Source organism: Apteryx mantelli, chromosome 8 (assembly GCF_036417845.1).
Source record: "Apteryx mantelli isolate bAptMan1 chromosome 8, bAptMan1.hap1, whole genome shotgun sequence".
Lineage (NCBI taxonomy): Eukaryota > Metazoa > Chordata > Aves > Apterygiformes > Apterygidae > Apteryx > Apteryx mantelli.
In genome coordinates this window covers 12,733,194-12,748,195 of record NC_089985.1, presented here as the reverse complement: position 1 = coordinate 12,748,195, position 15,002 = coordinate 12,733,194, and the positions used below count along the sequence as shown (strand labels likewise).

Below are 15,002 nucleotides of genomic sequence, written 5' to 3'. Positions count from 1 at the left end.
GGGGATGGTGGCTTTTATTTCACAGTGAGGTAAAAGGGCATAGTATGCAGTGAAAGGCATAGTACGAAGACAGAGATGCCTGATAAATCCGCAGACCTTTGTCAGCGTTAGTGGACTGGGACCAATTTACACCCAAGCAAGGCCAGTGGCTGCCAACCCCTTCTCTGACTCTCTCTCTGCCACCTCTGCCATTAACCCTACCCTGAGGCAGCCTTGGTTTGGTGGATGTTAATAGTAAAGCAGGTGTGTGTGTGTGTGTGGGGGGGACTTTTATCATGCCAGGGGTATTTTACAGTGTTGGGGCTGTGGGCTGATTTCTGGCCTACCTCCTTAACTGGGGCCAGCCCGCCCTGCGGGATGTGCAGCAGGTGATGCCTATAAAGGCGGTGAGGGTGGCAGGAAGGAGATGGTGCTGGGAGAAGGGCTGAGGGCTTTGCAGGAGTAAGTGATGCAGGAGGAGTGTTCCTGGTTGATTCCTATTTGTTCCTCTCTCTCTTGCCAGGTGGGACTTTGGTCTGGCTTCCTGGGATCAAAGGCTGGAGCCCTTGCTCTAATCAGAGATCGATTCCTGGCACCACAGCAGGGAGCAGTGAGACTGTCAGCTGGAGCTACAGGGCTCCTTGCTACTAGCACTGAGGCTCAGAGCTCTCCTCAAAGGGTCTTGTGTGCTGGGCAGACCCCACGTGGGGCTGCCCTGAAGGCTCCCCCCCAGCCTGGGAGCAGGGGTGCTGCTGCAGCTGGCAGCTCTCAGATATGAGCACCAGTCCTGCAGGCCAACCCAAGCTCCTCAACCTAAAACATGAGGGTTAGGCAATCCTGGCAGGGAGTGTATTGGAGAAGGTGTGCAGCTGCTCTGTGAATGTTGCAAGCTAGTGCCTGGCAGTTTGGTAGACAGTTCCTATTTAATGCTATTTTTTTTCCCCCTGACCACCCAGTTTCTACAGCTCCTGGCTGCCTGCAAACCCTTGAGCTAGAAGGAGAAAGCCCAGTCCTGTTTCTCCTTGTGTTTAACTCTCTTCAGCTGCTGCTGCTGTGGGCTGCTGCACCTAATTCAGCCCTGGGTGAGCTGATCGTTGCACCCATGACTCTTGGAGGATGCAGTGAGCTGGCTGAACTACCTCCAGCCTTCTGTTGGGCCACGGTTTGAGGAAAAGGTGTGGTTTGGGGAAAGGTGAAATTGCCAGGTGAGCCTGTAATTGCTGCTAGTGAGGGGTTTGAGGTGTGTGTACATGTTTTAGTGATGGATCTGGTGGCAAGCCTTTGCCCTGCATGAGGCATGGTGGGCTCCAGTCCTTGTGGTCTATGTGTGGGCTTGTTTCACTGGCTCCGCACCCAATTAGTAGTGTGATGGTGTCCTTCTTACCCCTTGGGATAATAACAGTTCAGGGATCCTTCAACCTCCACTCAGCCTGTGACTTGCTGCTTAGTGAAAGGAAAAGGAAGGGAAACTGAGTCATGTCTTGCCTTGCCCATTTAGATCCTTGTCTCTCTGTTAAATGCTGTGCAAATGCAGCAGACTGGGTGCTAACCTCAAGTTGGACTGCCAGACCCAGGCTAGATGTGTGCACATCACAGGCAGCAATGTTCTGCTGCACACCCATTTCTATTATATACCAGGCCCATACCATGAGCCTGATCCTTCATACACTGAGGTGGGAATCAAGTGACCAGACCCCTCCCCTCCTGGAGAGAAAGGGCACCATAGGGTGGCAGTATCTAGAGGACAGGGACTCCTCTCCAGCTGCCCCTGCATCTCTGACCCCACTGCATCAGGTGGGTGGTCTGAGTATGTGAGCAAAGTGCCTCGTGCAAGCACTACAATTTTTAACACTCCTGAAGGACAGCATCCCTACCCCATGGGGTTGGTTCCTGTCTGTGTAAGGGAAACCTACTGCCCCTGCAAAGTCCCTGCCTGTCCTGCTGCTGGAGCTGGGGCTGGGTGGGATGGCAGTGCTGTCTTGCACAGGGTGGAAGAGCAGCGTGCAACGCCCTGAGCCCCTGGTCACATTGCAGTCCTTGCTGGGCTGGTGTCTTGGCATTCTGGCTCCAATAGATCAGGCTACCTAGAAACTTGGCTGGCTGGAGCTGCTCAGGGACCTTCGGGAGGTACAAAGCCTGAGGCATCAGAGCATAATGCCTCTGCTGCAGTTGCAGCTCAGCTTACCTGAATGTCAGGGACCAGAGCTATTCCACACTGACCAGTGCAATTGTACTAGCGGCTTGGTGCCCAGGTTACCAGTCTAGTTATACCGGGAAACATGGGGTCCATGCTAGACACCCATATTTTTCTCTCGGGAAATGCTGGCAAGGTGGTGATCTGCCCACGCTCACCTGTGGCCTCTCTCCTTCCCATGAGCTCCTGAAGGATGTGACCTTGGTACCTGTGTCATCCATGCCACCCAGGTGCGGGGAACCTCTCGGTGACAAGGTTGCCGCACAGCTTTGCCTCCAGGAAGGCGGTGAGCGCTCCTACCCCCGGTCACTAGTGAACGCAGGAGGTGAGGCCCCTCAAAACCTCCCTGCCAACAGCCCCATCCTCCGCAAATCTGCAGCGGGTCCCTCGCAGCTCTGCAGCCAGCTGCCGCTGCCCCCCTGCCAGCCGGAGAGGGGGGACCCGGCAGGTACGCGGTGCGCCTCGGACCGCGACCCCCCCGGGAAACAGCGAAACCCCCGGGCGGCGGAACCGGGAAAGCCGGGGGTTTCGGGGGGAACAGGCACTTCCGAGGGGCGGCTGCGGGGCCGCGGCGCCGTCCCTCCCGGCTCGCCCTCGTTTAATTTTCCCGGGGCGGAACGGGCTCGGGGACGGGAACTCGTCCCCAGCCGGGCGGGGATTTTTCCTCCGCGGGTTTCCCCCCCGCGGAGTCGATGTGGTTTAGCGGAGCGGCGCTGCCGCCGGGGCCGCACCCGCCGCCGGGCCGCCCTTGAGGGCTCCGGGGCACCGGGCGCCCGCAACGAGTTGAGCCGTGCTCAGCGCCGTCCGGGGCAGCGGCTGCAGGCGCTGAGCCCTCCGGGACAGGTCTCCGGCCCTGGGCTTTTTTTCTCTCCCAGCACTCGTTTTCCTTAAATATTTGCAGACCGGGCTGGGGCGATGCGCAGCGCCGGGGAGCGCATCCCCGCCGGCGCCCTCCCTGGCCGCTCCGCTACCCCGAGCCGGGGACCGGCTTTCCCCGAAACGCCCCGGCCGGTGGGCACCCGCCCCTGCCCGCCCCGGGTTTCTCCTGGAACAGGCGAGCTGATTTCGAGCCGGTTTCACTACCGGGAAAGCCCCGGTGGCGGGGCATCACCCTTTTTTTTTTCTTTCTTTCTTTTTTTTCCTTCTTATTCTTCTTCTCCTTTTGGGGTTGCTTTTTAAGGAAAAAAAAATTAAAAAAAAAAAAAGAAAGAAAGGAAAAGGGAAGCGGGGCCGCGGCGGGGCTGCGCGGGGGCTCGGCCGTGCCCCCGGAGCCGGGAAGGGCCGCCGGCCCCTCGAGGCGTGGCAGGGCCGGTGTCTGCAGCCAGGCAGGAGAGCGGGGAGGAAACTTATTTCGAGTGGGGTGGAGAGGGGAGGGCAGGGGGTGGGGGTCGGGCAGGGAGGTATCAGCTCCAGGAAATGTGTCTTGGCAGCAGTCGGACGGGCGCTTCCCCGCAGGTTAGTGCGCTCCGCTCCGGAGCCGTCCAGGGCGCAAGGACTCGCTCTCCTCCGCGGCTCGGCCGCGGGCAGCAGCGGCCTTGGAAAGGACGGCGAAGAAAAACCCGGGGAGGCCGGAGCCGCGGCAGGACCCCCCCGGCCGGGGGGCTGCGGGGTGCCCCCTTCCCCTCGCCGCCGAGAGGCCGCTCCCCCCGCGGGCTCCGCCGAGGCAGGCGCCGCCCGGGACGCCCCAGGTAGGCGGCGGCGGCCCCGCATCCTCCCGGCGCGCTGCCGCGGGGGCCCGGGCGCGCCGCGCCCCACGTCGGGGCGGCGAGGCCGGGGGGCTGCGGCGAGGCCGGGGGGCTGCGGCGAGGCCGGGGGGCTGCGGCGCGGCGCCCACCCGCCTCCCTTGGGCCGCCGGCGGGGAGGCGGGCGGCGGGGCGGGCGGCGCGGGGGGAGCCCCGGCCGCGGCGGCGGCGGCGGCGGCGGGGCTGAGCGCTGCGTGTCCGGGCTGTGTTGGCAGGCGGGCGGCGCGGCCCCCTCGCCCGCCCCGGCTCCTCACCATGCTGGACGGGCTGAAGATGGAGGAGAGTTTGCAGAGCGCCCTGGACCCCGCGGCCCCCTTCTCCTCGCTGCTGGGTAAGTCGGGGGGCGCCGCCGGCCCTGCCGGGGACCCCCTCTGCCGGGCGGGCCGTGGCCCGCCGGGAGCGCGGGGCGCGGGGAGGCACCGGCCTCGCCCACGCGTGTCCGCGGCTTTCCCGCGGCCCGGCCCGCAGCCCTGCCCGGCGCTGTGCTGTGCCGCTGCGCCCTCCTCCCGGCTCCCTTTTCGTTCCGCGATTTATTTAAATTGTTCCCCGCCCGCACCCCCATCTTCCGCGAGATGAAGGGCTTTTCTTCGTATTGAAAAATAAACGGGTTTTTTTTTTGGTTATGCTTTTTAACGCCGTTCTCAAAGAATCGCCACCTCTCTGAGCTGCTGCTCTGCCGGCGCCTTTCCAAAAGGAACGAAATCGGGGCCGATTTGCCCCCCCCGGAGCTCCTATAAGGCACAGCTCCCCCCCGGACCCCCGAGCAGCACCCCGCACACCCGCCGCCCCCAGGGAGCGGTTGGGACGCCCCCAGCCCTCACCGGGCTCCCAGGCTGCGTGGGGAAGCAAGAGCAGCGGGATCCTCCGTCCGTCTACCCTTCCGCTACCCCTCTGTCCTCCCACCCGCCCCTTCCACTGAGCCCTTTCTCCGCAGGCAGAGCCGCGACCCCCAAGTCGGTGTGCGAAGGGTGCCAGCGAGTCATTTCGGACCGGTTCCTGCTCCGCCTGAACGACAGCCTGTGGCATGAGCAGTGCGTGCAGTGCACATCGTGTAAGGAGCCCCTGCAGACCACCTGCTTCTACCGCGACAAGAAGCTCTACTGCAAGCTGGACTACGAGAAGTGAGTGACCCGCTGCCCCCCGGGCGCCTTCCCCTGCCCGCCGGCAAAGCCCCGTCCCCTCTCCGCTGCGTCGCTCCCGCCGCCCGTGAAGCCCCGGCACGCTGCCGCAAGGGCAGGGGACGGCCGGGCTTGCCTCTGCCCAGCGGCTCCCGACCCGCGGAGCCCCCGGTGCCGGGTCCGGTCGCTTGGTGCCGCGTGTCCCAAGAGGTGTCAGCCTTATTGTGGTGTGTAGGAAGTTTTGCTTCTGCCTTGGAGCCTGATTGCATCCCGGTTTCTTCCATTCTTAGAGATGTTTTGTTGCTGTTGGTTTGTGCCTTGGGAGTTTAGGAGCCTCTTGGTAGGAGCCTATGGGGCCTGGGCACCCCACGGCTGCAGAAGGAAGTGGCAAAGCTTTTCCCTGGGTCCTCTGGCTTTGTTTTCCTATTGAGCACCAGTGTGAGGAACATTATATCTTCCCTAAGCCCGGTCCTGCTCAGGCCTGTTTTCCTAATATCCCCCTCAGGCAGGGCAATGCCATTGCTCTCACCGGACAGATGGGGAAACTGAGGCACTCGGTGAGGAGTGGTGAAGGCCTGGTGAGGGCCCTGCTGAATTTGGAGTGACTGCCGTCACGTGCTGGAGGCTTTTCCCACGTCTGAGGCTGTGATGGGGCAGGAATTAGGACCTAGGCGTCCTGAGGTCTAAAGCTCCCAGCCCCACTGCTGCCCCTTCAGAAAGTGTGGGGCTGGGAGGAAACCTGGAGGAGGAAGAGGCCGTGGGGATTTTTTTTTTCCTTCTTTTTTTAAAAAGAAAAACCTTGCCAGGGCAGAACGTTAACTGACCGGCAGTGGGAACGGGGAGAAGACTCTTACGTTCTTCCTGCAGTAATTTTTTTTTCTTTCTGCTTGCCCGGCTCTTGCTGTCCCCGCCAGACCCCACTTCCCGCTGGGGACCAGCCGGGGGCCCTGGCAGAGCCTCCCCCGTGGCGCAGGGAGGGACAGGGGCTCCTTTCCCAGCAAAATTCACAATAAGGCCCACGAACGTCTGGGAGAAGCCAAGGCAGGCGGCGTCTAACACGGCGTCTGCCGAATTTCCTTAGTCGTCTTTTCCCTGACTGGGTTTCAAAGCTGTTGAATTTTCGTGTTGCCTCTGGGCCGGTTGTTTCTTGGAGAGGGTGCGGATCAGAGATCAGGGGGGACAGATTTCTTCACTATTGCAATAGCACCGCTATTTAGGAGCGATATGATTTAATTCCCAGAAAGCTGGCCGGGTAGCTATTTTATGAGAAAACAGAGTCATTGGCAATATTCTCATCACTGGCCTTCAGCATACCGTGGGTTAGCTATGCTTGGTGCCTTTTTCTTAAACTTAAAGGAAACTTTAAGTCCTGTATTGTGGGTCCGAGTTTAATCACTATGGATACAAGGAAAATTGAAAGCAGAATTTGTGTGTGTGACCTTGTTTTCAAATGTTTACGAAACAGTGGAAGAATTAGTCGCTGCTAGAGTGGAAAGGAGAGGTCTGCGTTAAGTTTTTAGACAAAAATTTGTTGAGGTTGGGTGCGCCGCTTATTTGTCAGTAGAAAATCTGCTACTGGTTCTCACAGATTTGCGGCACAATTTAACGTGCCTCCTCTGCTTTATCAGCTCCTCCGTTCGGCACACGCGGGGCTGTTATTGTTAAGGGGAAACTGGAGTAAATGTTAGTGCAGAAGCGCCTTTCCAATTTGCAGTATGTGTAGGTTTTACCGTCTGTATGTTCTTACCGCAGCTTGTGAATGCGAGCAGCCAGGCTCAGACCTGAAATCTTCCTCCTGTGTCTCCTGGCCATGAAAGAAATCAGTGCCGCAGTCGGCTGCTTTGCTGTGCTGATCTCGCCTGACAGAGGACCCAGGACTGTTGGGATAGACGAGCACTGACTGCAAAAAAAAAGGCTCACAAATATTTCCAAGCTAGTGCTAAATTCTGCTGGTGGCATTTCCCCCCACCCCGGTTATTTCCCAGCTGCATTTGGGTTGGTAACTTCTGAGCGTTCGTGGTGACAGGTAGTTTTCCCTGAGCTGCCAGGGTTTCAGTCCTGACCCGCCGAAGCTGGGAGCACAGCGGCGGCCCAGGAGGCAAGCGGCAGCGGCAGGCTTGGTCCCGGAGTGCCGCGGGCACGGCCGCGCTCCGCCGCCGGGTCCCCGGCATTAACATGCTAATAGCGCGCCCCGATCCCAGCGCTCCCAGAGCTGGTCCCCGCGGCCGGCGCCTTCCCCTCCGCGAGCTACTCGTCTCCGTTGTTGTTCCCTCGATTTTCTTTTTTCCTGGCGGTGCGGCTGCTGTGTCCCAGCCCTGGCTGCCGCCGCCTGCTCCCTGTCCTTCCCTCCGGACACCGCGCGGCTCCAGCTGACAACCCCGGCTGTACCCGGCAACGCTCCCCGGACAGCGGCTCACCACCGCGCTCACGGCTTGTCCCTTCCTGGTGCTCCGTGCCTTTCTCACGCTCATCGCGTAGGAGCGGGGACATCGGGGACAAGAGGCAGAGTCCCAAAGAGCCAAGACTTGCATATGACTATATTTAATAATACATGTCTCTGCGAAAACTGCCAATTCTTTCGGTTTAGGGGTTTCCTCTGATACCAAGCGTAGGGACGGCCGTTCGGAAACGATGTGCCTGCTGAGGCTCGCCGCAGAGGCGTACAAAGCCCTCCAGTTTGGGGATAATGTAGATTACGGTGCTTTTAGTGTGAAATGCACAGGGGACGAGCAGCTGATATTGGACAGAGCAGGTTATTTCAAGCCGAGAGCGGGGTTTGTGCTGGTTAATTATTGCAGGCGATTGACACGTTTTATCCTGGGCGTCTCGAAGGCACGGCAGGGTAAAACGTCCGTTCCTCGCCGTGGCCGCTCGCGTCAGGGTTTATGAGAGCGGAGCCGGGCTCTTGGGGCTTATCGCATAGGTTTAAGGACAGCAGCGCTCTCACTGAGGCAGGAGGATTTCTTTGTTGAAGTGCTGGAGCTGGGGGCGTCAAGGGAGGGATCAGGATCCTACCTGGCAGTGTTTTGTTTTATTTTTTAATTCAAAGAAGGGATTTTTTTTTCCCCAGATGGTGACTATTGGGATAGCTTTCCAAACATGAATAGGTGCAGCATTTTCTGACATGTATCTACAACTTGCTATCTGTTCTGCTTATAACAAGGCTGCAGAGGGTTAATAACTGAGCACGAGACGGTGGAGTTATGCATTTAGTTATAAATACACCCGTGGAAAGTGTTACAGACGGTTTTAAGCAACCATCTGACTTGCTGGACTCTAGAAATTGATGAATCATTTATTAAAACAGATGTTTTATGTTTCTTAATCTTTTACAAGAGGAAGACCTTGGTAGAGAACCTGGAGAGGGTTCCCATAAAGAGAGCTCCCGTAAAGACCAGGAGTGCCAGGCCGGGTCTTGGCATCCTCTCAGGGCGGCTCAACGGTGGGGTAGGAGAAGGTGGATTACCTCCTCGCTGGCGGGGGCAGTGATGGTGGGGAGGGCTCCTTGCGAGAGGCCGCGCGGCCCTGTGCCCCTGGGACAGCGTCTATTTGGGGCAGAGGACGCGCGTTACAGAACATCCTGCATCTCGCAGCAGACCCCGGCAGTTGGCCAAACCTGATAAGTCTCAACTCTTAGGAGGTTCAGGCTGCGCCCTGGCCAGCTCTGTGCTTCACGTGATCACAGAGCAGCCCAGGGGACTTCCCCTGGCTCTGGGGCCCATCTCCTCTCTGCACTAGTGACCGAGGGGGTGGGATGGTGGTGGTGTTTTTGGGGGCCAACACGAAACCTGGCTGCAAGCTGGGGAGGGGAGGTTGTGGGGTGGTTGGGAAGGGTCTCCTCAAACTGCTCGGTTTCCTTGGAAAGGTTTGTGGCCCGGTATAGGACCACAGCACAGGGGTCTGGTGGGCTCTTCCATTTGGCGTTGGGGGCGAGGTGAGGAGCTGGGTGGTGTAGCTGGGCTGGCTGGCAAAGGTGGCTTCCCGGCACTCTGTGTCCCACTGGGAAAACCTATGGCTGTCTGCTCCAAATCCACATGAGCGTGGGCACACCTGAACCCCGCTCACTAAGAGGCATTTCGTGGTACCCTTGCAAGGGCTGGGAGGACCTGGAGCTGTGGGGACGTTCTGGAGATGAAGGCAGCAGAAGATGGTGGGGTAAAGAAACCCCGCCGACCACTTTTTGAGGCCGGGTCGGCTGACAGCGGTGCGGTCATGACGGGGGGGCGCAGCTGGGGAGCGTGGTGACGGCGTGACTGCTTGGCACGTCCCCAGCCGCGGCGCAGAGCCCCGGCTCCCACCCCCGCCTGGCAGGAGCAGATGGTCGGCACATCTCGGAGCAGGGCTGGCATGTGGGCCCCGGGAGCGGAGGGGCGGCCGCAGTGCTGCACCGCGATGCGGGGCTCCCCGGCGCAGCGAGGCACTTGTGTGACGCTTGCACCGTGTTAGCAAGACTTGACAGGTCTGTGCTGTTGCCAGCTTCTGCAGTTTTATTGCAAAGCTTTCCGGGCTTGGCATTTGCTCTTAAATCCCCTGCTCCTGGAATCATGTGATTGCATGGGCACTTCAAACTCCTCTTTCCTGAATTAAAACACAGAGGTGTGTCTGGTTGCAAGGAAAAAGCAGTGTGCACGGAGCCCTTTAGTCTCTGAATGCATGTGAAAGAAAATGCATACAAAGAAACCCGCAAGCGTTGGGTTTTTAAGTCACGCTCAGTGTCCTGATCTGGGAGGTGTGCGCGGGTAGCTTGAATCCCTCGGCAGTGCGGAACTGGGAGGGTGAAGCTGGGTCTGCCCAAGAGGAGAGTAAGAGCCATCGTGCCCAGCGCGAGGCAGGGACTCCAGGCAGCAGAGCCTCCTTTTATCCACTAGAGACTCTTCCAACAGCTGTTGCCGTAGGTGAGAGGGGAAGGGGTTTAAAGCATCATTGCAGTTTATCTTGCTTAACGTGGGTAACGGAGGCAATTGCACAATTAGCTGCAAACTGTGGAGCTGCTTCCCCAGCCTAGAGTTGTTATGAGAGGGATAATCCAAAATGGATTGAACAAATAAGGTGATGCCAATGTGAAATGCTTAGGACAGCCTGGTTCCCGCTGACGGGAGATTTCCGGTGGCTTGAAGAATTTCTGTTGTCAATAAATAGTTCTTCACCTTCTCTCAGAGCGAGGCATGATGAAAGGAGACTATTGCTCCTCTTGTAGTTGGTGGGGAGAGAGCAGCTCCTCCAGAGAGGTGCAATTCAGCCAACTTAGGATGTAACGTGTCCTCTAGTGTCTTTTTCTATTGTCGTAAGGGATCCTACAGAGATGACGGTGCTAACTTGGGTTTCTCCAGCTGGCTGGGGACTGAGGGCAGCCACGCTGGCCTGGGCGGTAGCAGAGAGCATGGCAAGTCTCTGTGGTGGCACTGCCTGTGTCCCTCTTGCCAGTCTCTCCTTCCCTCTTACAATCCCACGGCTTTTTCTTCTAACATCTCCCATCCTTATTGCTGTCCTTCCCTCCCTACCCATCTCCCACCGCCTTTTCTCCCATAGCAAGTCCCTTCTCTGTCCTCACCTCCTTTTCTATAGCTCCCAGTTCCCTGCCTCTTCCCAGAGGATCATTCTGGTGTCCCTTGGCCTAGGTGGGGAGCTGGGACCCTGCTCCTGCCCCCCTACCCTAATCTGAAGTGTCCCGAGGGGAGGGAATGGCCTGTGTCCTGCCTCCCCAGCGTTCCTGGCCCTGGGCAAAGGACGTCTCTTTCCGTGCCCAGTTTCAGGTGGAAATGGGTCGTTTTATTAAGTTGCCTTGTTAGGCCGGTGTGGGGTGAAAAAGAAGCGAAACAGTGGTGCGCGGTGATTAGAGGGGCATTAAGGAGGCGGCTGTGAGATTTGCCCCAGAAACACGAGGCAACTGCAATACGTTGCTGCTTCTTGCCTGCACCTCCGCCGCGTGAGACGGCGGCCCGTCCTCCAGCACGCCGCTCGCAAGGCTGCTATTTTCGAAAGGGAGCAAAGAATAGATCTGGCGACGTGCCCCTTCCCCCTGCCCTTAATTAGATTTGTGTCTTACAATTAACGTTTCATATAAAAGCCTGGAACGGAGAGACGTTTGGCAGCTTGGGAGCGAGGCAGCCTTGTGTGCAAACAAGCCAAATATACTCGTCATCTGTCCCTGCGTGGTGGGGACAGGGATAGCTTCGGAGTCGGCCTCTCTTCGCTTGTCGGAGGCGGCCTTGGCGCGGGCTGGCTGCGGCCCTGGCGGCGGCTGCGGGTCGGTGCTGGCAGAGTCCCGTCTCGGCCACATCAGCAGCTTCCACCACCGCTGCTGCTGCCCTGTTTTGGACCTGCGATTTCCCCCCTGCCTTTTTCTTTTTCTCCCCCCTCGGCACCTCTCTCCCTGCTCCGGCAGTAGGCCTAAATGGAGCAGTTGGGGCTGGCTGAATCGTTTCGGGTTTTGTAATCCCAGCGAAGGCGCCAAGGAGAGAGCGGCATGGGGAAGAAAGGGGGGTTTGTTTTGTTTCGAGGCGAATTTGGTGTCCACCAGCTGGAACGACAGCTGGGTCCTCTCCTGCCCAGGCTCTCCAGCCTTTGGGTGACCAGTTCCTCACCTGCTCGCAGCCGCTAGGCATGGAGATGAGTTTTCCAAATCCTGTTTTTAGAAGAACCCAGAGTTGGGTTTCTCGCGCTGGGCGTGCCGAAGCCCGGCTGCGGCGGTCGGGGCTGATCTCCTCGCGGCCGCGCGCCCCGCTGAGAAGGCAGCGCTCTGCAGCCTGCCTCCGCCTGGGCTCACAGGAAGGTGGCTGTCAATGGGGTGAAACCTCCTCAAAACACCTGAATCTGCAGCATTTTCCGAAACCGATGCTGCACGGTCACCTCGGGGTTCCCAGTGCGTCCGGGAGGACCCGAAGTGTCCCCTGCCTTGGAGGGGGCAAAGGAGCCGATGCCTTTGGGGTGAGGGTTGGCCTCTGTTGCTGGGGCAGTACCTCTTCTGGGCACGAGGGTGCAAGCCCTACTTCTGCTTGAGGGGGGAAAAAAACATGGTTTGAACCAGATTTTGGTCAGCCAAGGGAAGGGACACTTTTCTTTTTTTTCTTTTTTTTTTTTTTGAAAACGTGTTTTTCCATGGGAAATTAGAATTTGTGTGTGTGTGTAATAGGTTTCTGAATGAGGGGGTGCAAAAAGGAACTAACAGAGTTCCCAGAAATTGCAAATACTACACAGATTTATGTGACAGCGTTTGAAGCCACAGTTAGGCTATATTGTAAGTACAGTAACGCTTTTCTGTTTATGTGACATCAATACTTATAACCTGGAAGCAAACTGATAAATTCTGCCGGGGTAGAACCAAGGCAACTGTTCCCCAGATATGTTTTCCCGATGTTGTTTGTCCTCAGAGGCAATGTATGAAACCAGGTTGTCCCTTGTGTTTTTAGTGAGTAATTCAGGCTGACTCAAAGCGCTTGGGCTGTGCGTCTCTGAAATCAGCAGGCGTTTCATTCCCGTCTATTTTTTTGTTTGTTTGTTTGGGTTTTTGTTTGTTTGTTTGTTTTTTATTTGTCTGTTTTTCTTTGTTTGTTTAAGATCATCGAACCTTAGTTGCTCAGGAGAGGCGTTCTGTAATCTTAGGCTTTCTGCCCCAATATTTAAGGGCAGCCAGATCTTGAAGATTTTGCTGAGGGGTTGAGGTTAGGATGAGTTGTGAGTGGTGCCGTGCCAGGATTTCGCTTGCAGCAGGGGCACAATATCTGCACTGTTTTCTGTTTATTTGGGGTTTTACTGTTGGAGGACTCTGGCCTTCTTGCTTATTTGTTTTGCTGGGATTTATTAATGAAGGACCAGTTTCATGAGTCTGTCGGGGTCATTCAGGTGCTCCATCCTTTGCAGGTCGACTGTCTGAAAATAGTTATTTTCTCCCATGAAGGTTTTTTTTTTTTCCTTTCAGAAGGAAGGTGAATATTTCTCAAAATAGGGGTGAAGTCATGATGTGTTCAGTGTGAATTATTTATTTTATGGTATCGTACTCATGTGTGTGCACCTACCTGTTTTCATTAGAGGCTTAGCATTTCCTGCGCCTGTGGATATGGTTCCGCTCTTGCGTTCAGGTCGTCGGGATTCGGTGTCTGGTTCTGCTGTGGGGGGTCATGGTAGCACGCAGGCGACTGAGCAGTGACTCTGCTCCTTCCCCTGTGAAATGGAGCTGGAAATATGAATGTATCTATAAAGGCTTCGTTCGTCATCGCAAGTGCTTTGGGCGTGTTGCATGGGGCGTTTGAAGGCAGGGCATTAGTTCTCAGTCTCTCTCTCTCTCTCTCCAGATTTGCCTAATTTTTATGTCATGTCTGCCGTTGCGTTTTCCACCTTGGGTCGCCTTTGACCAGAGGTGTCGGAGAGGTGGTGTTGCAAAGGTAGCACGTTCTCCCAAGTGTTGGGGAAAGAGTCAGCCAGGCCGAGGAGAGAGAGAGAGAGACTGAGGGAGTGGCTGGTGTACAGCCTCATGCCTTCCTTGATGCGCCCAAATCCGTCAGCCTGCAGGGCACAAATCCGCGGGAGAACGGCTCTCCTCCGTTCCCGTACCCTCGGCTCTCCGTGGTAGGCGGCGGCGGCAGCGGTGGCGTTTCCGCGCGGCCCTGCGCCTCCGTGAGGTTAAGCCCTGCCGCCTGAGGCCGTCGGCGCGGGCCCGGCTCCCCCGCAGCACCCCTCCGCCTCTGCTCCGAGCCGTGGCAGCGCTCCCTCCCGCCGCCGCGGCCTTTCGGCAGCCGGAAGATTTGCCCTCCAAACCCCGGCCCGGGGTCGCCGGGGCTCCACGGCTGCACATGGAAGGTCTGCCCGGAGCGGAGGCATCTCGCTCGTCCTTGGGGCAAATACCTAGAAGGGCAGAGCTCCCTAGAAGGGAGGAGGCTTCCTCGGCCCGTAATCCTGCTTCCCGAGCCCATCGGGCCCGGTGTCGATCCTTCACAGCTGCCTCCCCGGCGCTGTTGACTGTACGTTGTCCCTGGCCGCTCCCTACCCCTCTCCTTCCCTTGTGGGCTCCGTTCCCTAATGCCGCTCTCGGGGGGATCTTTCTGTCCTTGACAGCGGAACAAATCCCTTTGAACACGACCATCGCTCCTCTCGCCATTGTCCTCCCCCGGCCCTCCGCCCCCGCCGCCACCGTGCAAAATCTCCCCGTGGCGCGGCTGTTCCTCTGGAATGATAACCACCATCTCCGCCTCGCTGCGGGACCGCGGCCCCGGACGTCGCTCCGGGCAAGGCGGAGAGTCCCCTGCCTCCGAAGAGAGGAAAGCGGGGTCTTAAAAGCGCAACGAGGGGCAGTGGCGTTTCGTGGAGAAAAGCCTTCCTCAGGACTGCTTTGATTTAATTCGCCTCTTTGGTGCGCGCGCCCTCCTCTCTCGTTTTACGCTGCAGAGCTTCTCGGATGAGTCTGGGATCGCTGCATGTCAAGGGCTCCTTCTCCCCTGCCTGAATTCAGAGGGGCCATGTTATAAGTTGATTTTTTTCACTGTGTAATATCACCCCAAGGCAGCTGAGCAGGAAGAGGGAGGCTGGAATTTTCTCTCTGTTAGTGAAGCTCAGGGAAGCATTTGGCATGAAAAATTTGGAAAGGGGAGAGAAATAGGTTAAGGGAGCTGAAGACAGTTCTGAGACGCGGCATTTTTTTATTTGCAAGACCCAGTGTTGTCTGTTCCATGCCTCCTCCTCCCCCCCCCCCAAATTTTTTTCAGGGACGTTTCAGTTGTCATTTCTGCTCGGCATTTGTCGACCTTGTTAACGGAGTGCTTATTCCTGGAAAAGAGCATCTTAGCTGTGCAAAATGTTCACGGTCTCTGCAATAATGTGTTCAAACAGGTGGAGGGAAAAACAACGTGGAGACTGCGCCGCGTTCACCGTTGTCTCCTCAGTGATGATCTTGATGCCTTTTGGATAAATAAATTCTCAGATGCTGATAACAGAAGTGGCCGTTAGATCTTCTAATTTGGATGTTTGTCAAAGCAA

General features: G+C 57.4%; 1 protein-coding gene across 1 annotated transcript in view; it reads left to right on the top strand.

Moving 5' to 3' along the window:
* Positions 1 to 4,170: 4,170 nt before the first annotated feature.
* Positions 4,171 to 15,002, top strand: part of LMX1A (LIM homeobox transcription factor 1 alpha) — a 47,429-nt gene continuing 36,597 nt past the window's right edge. Inside the window, exons 1-2 of the mRNA XM_067300429.1 lie at positions 4,171 to 4,246; positions 4,850 to 5,036. Coding sequence (XP_067156530.1) covers positions 4,171 to 4,246; positions 4,850 to 5,036 — 263 coding nt within the window. The remainder of the gene's footprint in view (positions 4,247 to 4,849; positions 5,037 to 15,002) is intronic.